Raw genomic sequence first — 10000 nt, forward strand, 5'->3', positions numbered from 1 at the left:
AAGAAAATTTCCCAGAATGCACCAGCCACAGCGGCAGTATTGCTGTATCCGGAAGTAAAGAGATCCACAAATTAGTATTTGTTGTCATTATTATGAATTTTTATGACAAATAAACAAGTTTTAATATATTCATAACCGTGTTGGTGTTTTACCGTCATGCTTTAAAAAAAACACACAAAAAAACGCTAAATTTCGCAATCTATAATCCCTATTAAATAACTCCTGTACAGCAATCCCACAACATTCTGACACTGGAATATCCTGTCAGTAATGTCTAGTGGCTGGGAATGGGCTTTTTACAGTGTCTGCTATAATGTTCATGTTGTTTTTGGTGTGTTTACATTGATAAATATGGCCACTGTGTAAATACACAGTACAGTTATGATCTTATTGCCACATTAGATCGTTATGATAACAGGATATATGCCTTCAGTGATTTCCTGAAGATAAATACCAAAAAATTACACAACTGGAATCACTACAGCAGTCGCCATCGTCTGATCTCACATGAAGCAACAGATCGCGAGGACATATGATGACGTGTGCAGGTGCCCTAGTGCTGGCCCAGTTGTTAGGGGTAAATTTTGAAGCCCTTCCCCTTAACCCTCCGTTGTAAGGGGGAAGGGGTAAGGGTACAAAAATAGAATTGGGATTAGGCGTCAATATGTTTATTGAAAGTAGCATTGATTTACAGCGGCAAATACTAAAACAATGTTAATTTGTCATTTGTCTTAACACATCAAATGTCATATTTTATCTGTCATGTATCCAGTATTTCAAAGGTTGTCAAACTGTAGCATGCAAAAGTTGACCTCGTGTTTATATGGTAAACTCTTCGGATGTTGATTTTTGAACTGGTTATCCTCAGCAAACTTCTGAAGCACAGCCCGTTTCCTGTTTGCCTGGCTCTGTGACCTCACTTCCACTTGTTTTAACATAATTTCCTGTTTGTTCTAGACTTTCACGGCCTGGTGCAACTCTCACCTGAGGAAAGCGGGAACGCAGATCGAAAACATCGAGGAGGATTTCAGAGATGGACTCAAACTAATGCTGCTCCTGGAGGTCATTTCAGGTCAGAGCGCGTCGAACTTTCGTTCACTCAGTCATTAATCAGTCATTTGTTCATTCATTAATTTACTTACTCGTTTTCTCTTTACATTATTCAAGAAGGAAAATGTGTGAATGAGTGATTAAACAGTGAATATTCACTCAGTCAATCTCACTCATTTATTTATTCACTCAATAATTTTATTTGCTCGTTCCATTAGACATTTGTTCACTCATTCATCACTAATTTGCTCACTCATTAACTTGCTTATTCACTCAATGGCTCAACAATATCCCCCATTCATTTATTCTCACACATCAGCTGACCCATTTGTTTATTATTCACTTATTTAATTGCTGGCTCATTGATTCACTCATTTACTTGCTCATTCAGTCATTCATTTACTCGATTATTCACTCATTCATTGGCTCACTCATTCATTGGCTCATTCATTCGTGCACTCCTTTACTTCCTTAATCATTTGCTTCCTCAATCATAGACTTACTCGATTATTCACTCACTCATTTTCTTGTTCACTCATTTGCTCACTCGATCATTCACTTTCATTTGCTCAGTCATTTGCTGATTCACTCATTCATTCACCTAAATTGATTTGATGATTGGTGATTACCATTTTTCATTTTTTTTATTCATTCACTCAATTCTTTACTTGTATTATTCACACATTCACTAAATTTCCTACTTAATTATTCAATCATGCATTTGATCACTCATTTGATTGGCTCATTCATTTGATTATTTGCAATGTCGCTTATTCATTTACTTACTAATTTATTTGCTCCTTACATTAGTCTTTTGTTCACTCATTCATCACTAATTAGGTAACTCGCTCATTCTCATTACTCCTTAATTTTCTTACTCATTCACTCATTGGCTCAATAAATCACCCCAATCATTTATTTACTCACGGATTGGCTGACATATTTATTCACTTATTCATTCTTCATTTATTTGCTGGCTCACTTATTCACTTTACTTGCTCATTCAGTCACTTTTTTCACTCTATTATTCACTCATTCATTTGCTCACTCAGTGATTCACATACTCATTTACTTCCTCAATCTTTCACTCACTCAATCATTCACACTAATGTGCTTAATCATTGACTTACTCGATTATTCACTCACTCATTTTCTTGTTCACTCATTTGCTCACTCGATCATTCAGTTACTCATTTGCCCACTAACTCACTATATCATTTACTCACTTCCATTTATTTATTTGTTCAGTCATTTGCTCAATGAATCACCACAATCATTTATTCACTCACGCCGTTGCTTATTTTTTCACTTATTCATTATTCACTTATTTATTTGCTCATTTGCTAAATCACTTATTCACATTTTTACTCGCTCTTTTGCTTTTCACTTATTCAATCATTTACTTGCTCGTCCAGTCACTCATTGACTCACTTAATTATTCCCTCATTCATTTACATTCTCATTTACTTCCTCAATTTCTCACTCAATCATTCACCCTTAATTGCTTAATCATTTGATTTCTCACTCAATCATTGACTCGATTATTCACTCACTCATTTGCTTTCCAAATCATTCAGTTACTCGTATGTCTACTAACTCACTTGATCACTCTCATTTTCTGACTCACTCAATCGTTCTCTCACTCACTGTCATTTTCTCACTCTCATTTGATCATTCACTCAATCATTTGCTCAGTCAATCACTCTCTTACTCTATTATTTTACACTATCCCTAATTATAGTGCTTGATCACTCACTTATTTGCTCAAAGGCTTGATGATTCACTCGATTGACACTAAATTGCCAACCAACTCACTTGATCATTCACTAATACATTTGCTCACTCAATCATTTACTCACTCATTTGATAGCTCACTACTTATTCACTCACTCATTTGCCCCCTAACTCACTCGATCTTTCACTCAATCATTCACTCACCCAATATTTCACTCAATCATTCACTCACTCATTTGAAAGATTACTCCATCGGATGGATTTGATGGATTATGTGCTCACTCACTCATTTGTTCTCTAACTCAATAATTCACTCAATCATTTGATTGCTCACTCAATTTATTCACACACTTAATTATTCACTCATTTGCCCACTAACTCACTCAATCATTCACTCACTCATTCGAAAGATTACTCCATCGGATGGATTTGATGAATTATGTGCTTACTCACTCATTTGTTCTCTAACTCAATCATTCACTCAATCATTTGATTGCTCACTCGATTCATTCACACACTCAATCATTCACTTAATCATTTGATTGCTCACTCGATTTATTCACTCATTTGTCCACTAACTCACTCAATCATTCACTCACTCATTTGCTCACTAACTCGATGATTCACTCACTCATTTGATTGCTCACTTGATCATTCACTCAATTATTTGATCTCATTCACTTGTTCATTCATTCACTCACTCATTCTCCCACCGTCTCATTTATTCACTCTGTTTCTCATTCGATCACTCACTCGATCACTAAGTTACTCATTTGTGTACACATGTATTTGCCATTTACTTGCTCACTCATTCATTCACACTTTTTTGAGCATTTATTCATTCATCCTTCATTTACTCCATTATTTCATTCACTCAGTTATTTGCTCTCATTCACTTGATCATTCACTCATTCATTCTTTCACCATCTCAGTTATTCACTCTCATTTTCTCATGCAATTACTCACTCGATCACTCAGTCACTCATTTGTACACATGTATTTGCCATTTACTTGCTCACTCATTCATTTACACTTGTTCGTTCGTTCATTCATTCTTTCACAGTCATTCACTTGTACACTTGTATTTGTCATTTACTTGCTCATTCATTTATACTTATTGTTTCACACTCATCCATCCATCCACACTTCCTTAAAGACTGTTGTTCATTTGCAACTTTCCAATTCCAAAGCTGTTTGCAGTATTGCAGAAACACAGAGTTAATGTTTAGCCAGGGAGAGAGTAATCAGGTTAATGAATATGCTGATGTGATGGAAAGACTGTGAAACTCATCGTGTGTGTGTGTGTGTGTGTGTGTGTGCGTTTATGCAGGGGAGAGGTTACCAAAACCTGAAAGAGGCAAGATGAGAGTGCACAAGATCAACAATGTCAACAAAGCGCTGGACTTCATCGCCAGCAAAGGAGTCAAACTGGTGTCCATCGGTGCAGAAGGTATACACACACACACACACACACACACACACACACACACACACACACACACACTTACCTCTATATTTTCAAGCATATTCTGAAGATGACCAATATTTTCTTGCCCAGTCGAAATGCCACATCAGATGTAAAAGCCTCTGCATGTGTGTGTGTTTGGAAAATTGCGTGTGTGTTTGGGAAATTGTGACCTTTTGGATCCACCCTCATGTTGACGCAGTGACCGTCTCGGACAGATTGAGTCTGTGTTTCTGAACACTGTTTGAGTTATTAGTGTTTGCTCTGCATGCATTGCCTGCATTTGCATTGCTGCTGCTCAAACATTCTGGTCGGGGTTTATATTATTGGTGTCATTTTTGTCTGTGGACAGTGTGATCAATGTTTGAAGTGGATCAAATGTTTTGACAAGACAAGAATGGATGTTGTTCTATAGTTTTAGGACAACTTTGAAAGATTTTGAACCACTTCAAAGGTTGATAACTGTTTATATTTATATAGTATATGCAAGGTTAGCTAAAACTAAAACTTTTAAAATGTAATTTAAAAATTGTACTAACTGATCCAAAGTAAAATAAAACCAATTTTTTATTTGTGCTAGCTGTTTTTTCATTTAGTTTGTGTTAAAGCTGCGATATAAAAAGAATAACTTTATAGACGTAAACAAAAGTAGTAAAATGGCAAAAAAAAATAAATGACTAAAACAGAAAATAAAAATGGATAAAATATAATAATGACTGATGCATGGAAATAAAAATATTATAATTGCATTAGCATAAAACTAAAATAAAATTACAATATTGTAGACATAAAATGGCAAATATATTGATAAAACAGAAAATAAAGAAAAACAACGGTAAAAAAAATGCATAATTTATAATAACGCCCTGTTGCATGGCAAAAAATATATTGTCATTTTATTAGCGTAAATTAGCATAAAACTAAAATATAAAAATAAGACAAACATTTGTAGATAAATAACTAGTAAAATGGCAAAAATTAAATTGCCAAATCAAAAAATGATTTTAAAAAATGCATAAATTATAATAAAGCACTGATGCATGGAAATAAATATATTACAATTTTAATAGCATTGAACAAAGATGTAAAATGAGAGCTTTTTAGACAAACAAAACTAGTAAAATGGCAAAAAATAAATTGCTAACACAAAATGAAAATAGAAAAATAAATAATAAAGCAGAAAATGAAAATTAAATTTGCATAAATGGTAATAAATCACTGATGCATGGCAATAATTAGAATTTTATTAGCATTCAATAAGCATAAAACTATATATATATATATATATATATATATATATATATATATATATATATATATATAACTTTGTAGACAAACAAAGCAAGTATAATGGCTAAAAATAAATTACTAAAACAGAAAATGAAAATTAAATGATAAAAAATGCATAAATTGTAATAAAGCACTAATACATGGCAATAATTACATTATCATTTTTATAGCGTAAAACTAAGATATAAATAATAACTTTGAAGACAAAAGCAAAACTAGTAAAGTGGTGGAAGAAAACTGATAAAACGATTAATAAAGAAAAAAACAATTTGCATAAATTGTAATCAAGCACTGATGCATTGCAGTAAATATATTATAATTTTATTAGCATACAGTTAGCATAAAACTAAGATTTAAAAAAAAACTTTGTAGGCATAAACAAAACTAGTAAAATGGCAAAAAATAAATTACTAAAACAATAAATGAAAAATAATTTTAAAAATACTTAAATTATAATAAAGCCCTGATGCATGCTAATAAATATATTATAATTTATTAGCATACAATTAACATAAAACTAAGATATTAAAATAATAACTATATGGACAACTAAAGCTAGTAAAATGGCAAAAAAAATTAACATTACATAAAAATACTTTAATTTGCATAAATCATAATAAAGCACTGATGCATGGCAATACAAGACAAACAAAATTAGTGTAATGGTTAATGGCATAATTACTGAAACATTGCTAAAAATTCCATAAATGATAATAAAGCTCTTATGCATGTTAATACAATATAATGATTTTATTAGCACATGTTTATTATAGAATTTAGTTGAGGATTTTTTTGTGTGTGGGATTTTTTTATGTAGTTATGCTGGGAAGCACTTTGGTCAACAGCATTTATTAATGTGCTATAGAAATGAAATAGTTTTTATATTGTTTATACAATATAAAAATATCACTGTACCATACTTGTGAAGATTTATGCAATAAATATATATAAATACCATTTTTTTTAAATAAATATATTTTAAATATTTTAATTATTTAATTAATTCTTTTGTTTTTTTGTTTTTTGTTAAACAGAAAAATAAAGCAATTTTTTCCACTGTCAATATATAAACCTTTTTGGACATCTGTTTATAGAAATTGTGGATGGAAATGCCAAGATGACTTTGGGAATGATTTGGACCATCATCCTCCGCTTCGCCATCCAGGACATCTCAGTGGAAGGTATAATTTAACCTTCAGATCACTGTAGCGTTTACAGCAGCAGCAGCCGCTCTGCTCAGCATAATCAAACATACTCAGCAGAATGAATCCAAACAAACCTAATGAATGTTCTGCTCATCTCTTTTCAGAAACCTCCGCTAAAGAAGGCCTGTTGCTCTGGTGTCAGAGAAAGACGGCTCCTTACAAGAATGTCAACGTCCAGAACTTCCATATCAGGTTAGATGTACAGCTGAAGTCAGAATTATTAGCCTCCCTGTGTTTATTTTTTTCTCAAATATTTCCCAAATGATGTTTAACAGCAAAAAGTTTTCACAGTATTTCCTATAATATTTTTTCTTCTGGAGAAAGTATTACTTGCTTTATTTCAGCTAGAATAAAAGCAGTTTTTAATTTTTTAAAGCCATTTTAAGGTTAATTTACTAGCCTCTTTAAGCAATATTTGATTTCGATTTGTCTATAGAACAAACCACTGTTATACAATGACTTGCCTAATTACCCTAATCTGTCTAACGAACTTTAAGCCTTTAAATGTCACATTAAGCTGAATACTAGTATCTTGAAAAATATCTAGTTAAATACTATTTACTGTCATCATGACAAAGATAAAATAAATCAGTTATTAGAAATGAACTATTCAAACTATTATGTTCAGAAATGTGTTGAAAAAATCTGCTCTCTGTTAAACGGAAATGGCTTATTTCGCTTTTTATTGATTTGAAGCATTAAAAAGGTCAATCAAAGCAGCAAGTCTTAAATTTAGATTATCATGGCATTATTTGTTTGTCAATAGTTGTTTTTTTTTACTGATATAAGAAAACAGTGCAAAGCGCAAGTGTAATTTCTGTATTTTAGTATCATAATCATGATCTCTGACACCCTCAGAATGAGCTGTATTATTGCTCCATTCAGGATGTCATTCAGAGATGTGATTCTACCTTTTAATTACAGATTTACTCATTTATTTCATATGTTTGTGGGATGATGCAATCATATGTTAAGTACTATAATGTGCAAGATGACGCTAACAATATTTAAGATAATGATGACTTTTGCTTTGGAAGTTCATAAAGTTTTCTTAAGACTTAAGGGCTCTATTTTAATGATCTAGGTGCAAAAGTCTAAAGCACATGACACAAAAGCATTAAGGGCGTTTTTTAAGGGCGGAAAAATACAGTCTGCGCCCTGGCACATGGTTAAACAGGGTTTTCCCTAATGAGTTATATGAGTGTTTTGAGAATAAACCATTTAGAGTCTCATCTTCCATTCCCTTTAAGAGTGAGTTGCGTTGCGCCATGGTGCATTTGCTATTAAAATGGCAACTTTATAAGTTTAAAAACTGAACGGTTCACTAGCAAGAAAACAGTTCAACAGAGCAACAGAGGGAAAGAATGAGCCTCCTCCATTCAGCCTCTTTACTTTCTCTTTCACTTTCTCTCTTTTGTGGATAAGGAAACGGCATTAGCCTACATATTTTATTTAATTTGTTAAGCTCAAGGATTCATTTCAAAACTATTTCTGAACCCGGTTCTAAATTCCAATAAAGTAGTAAATGAACAATAAGAATGAAGTTAGGTCAAAAAACTGAATTATTTACAAACACACGTCCTGTTTTTATGCCCCATATGGTCCAACACTCAACTGGTGGACAAATCTAAACTTGTCTTTGTTAAAACAAATATAAACATGCATATAATATATAATACTACTAATTCTAAAATTATACCAAAGCTAGTTTTCATTAATAAAATGAAAAAAGTACACAATATTTTTGAGCATATTTTTAATATTATTATCATTATTATTATTATTATTATTATTATTATTATTATTAATAATAATATTAATATCATCATCGTCATCATCATTATTATTATCATTACTATTATTATTATTATTATTATTATTATTATCTTATTAATATCATCATTATTGTTATTATTGTTATTATTATTATTATTATTATTATTATTATTATTATTATTAATATTATCATCGTCATCATCATCATTATTATTATGATCATCATCATTATTATTATCATTATTATTATTACTATTACTGTTATTATTATTATTATTATTATTATTATTCATTTATTAATATCATTATTATTATTAATTTTCATTATTATTATTATCATTATTATTACCTTATTAATATCATCATCATTATTATTATTATTATTATTATTATTATCGTCATTATTTTATTATTATTATTATTATTATTATTATTATTATTATTTACTGATTGTGTTTTATTTACTGTTGTTGTTGTTGTTGTTAATAAGCTATGCCATTTATCATTTGGTTATTTAACTTTTTTATCATATTATTATCTTGTTATAAAAGTTTAAAAGGAAAAGGTGTAAAGTCTTTCGCTGTCTGTCATACCAAGCATTTATCGTTATATATATTTATATATAGGAAATCTTTATGAACAACTCTCAATGTGCCCTAGTATATGTAATTCTCAACATATTGCTGTACCCTTTTCCCTTCTATTTATTTTCTCCCTTAAATTCTTTAGTTGGTCTTAATGTAATTTAAAGTCTTAAATTTACTCTCATAAACCTGCAGACGATCTGTTGAGCCTTTTATTTGACTGCTCATTGCTCATAATCTCTTCATCAGGAGCTCATCCAGGGAGTGTTTCATGTGGTTTTTGGTTTGTTTATTCACTCAGCTGGCTTTTGCATGTACTGCTGTTAAGGATGCATTTGAATTAAACAAATGATCAATAATAGCTGAAGATCAGATAAAAGATTGCACTGTCGATTTCACAGTTGCTTTGCAAACTCATTTGTCAGCGTTTAAGTCTTGACATGAATGCAGAAATGAGGAGGTTATTCTGTGGTTTGAGTGCTGCCCTCTTCTGGATGAGATGAACATATGCACTGAACAATTCTCTATTTTCCCCCATCAACAGCTGGAAGGATGGTCTTGCCTTCAATGCTCTGATCCACAGACACAGACCAGAGCTCATCGATTACGACAAGCTGAGAAAGGTAAGAAAAAAAGCCCAAGTTTTTTAAAGATGTTAACAATCCGTGGGCTGATATTATTGCATAATATAAAAAGTAATACAAGTCCTCCCTATAGTGATGTATGTGTATAGTGAAACTGAATGAGGACAGATTTTGAGGGTGGGGCTTGAATTTGCTCTTAGGGAATTTATTGGATGGTTTTGGTTTGCTATTGGTGGATTTTAAAGGGTATCTATTATGCAAAAATCAAATTTTAAAGGGGTTTAAACAGTTGTGTGGCAATGTTGTGTGAAT

At 31.5% G+C, this 10000-nt stretch overlaps 1 protein-coding gene across 7 annotated transcripts in view; it reads left to right on the plus strand.

The window, feature by feature from the left end:
* Window positions 1–10000, plus strand: part of actn4 (actinin, alpha 4) — a 135973-nt gene that overhangs the window by 75741 nt on the left and 50232 nt on the right. For all 7 annotated transcript variants that reach the window (XM_073922746.1, XM_021481336.3, XM_021481337.3 and 4 more), the window contains 5 exon segments: window positions 958–1072; window positions 4115–4234; window positions 6634–6720; window positions 6849–6936; window positions 9649–9727. Coding sequence is in view for 6 of the 7 variants with exons in the window: in XM_021481336.3 (XP_021337011.1) it covers window positions 958–1072; window positions 4115–4234; window positions 6634–6720; window positions 6849–6936; window positions 9649–9727 (489 nt within the window). In the remaining variant the exon portion in view is untranslated.

The sequence above is a fragment of the Danio rerio genome, chromosome 15, assembly GCF_049306965.1.
Source record: "Danio rerio strain Tuebingen ecotype United States chromosome 15, GRCz12tu, whole genome shotgun sequence".
NCBI classification, from domain to species: domain Eukaryota; kingdom Metazoa; phylum Chordata; class Actinopteri; order Cypriniformes; family Danionidae; genus Danio; species Danio rerio.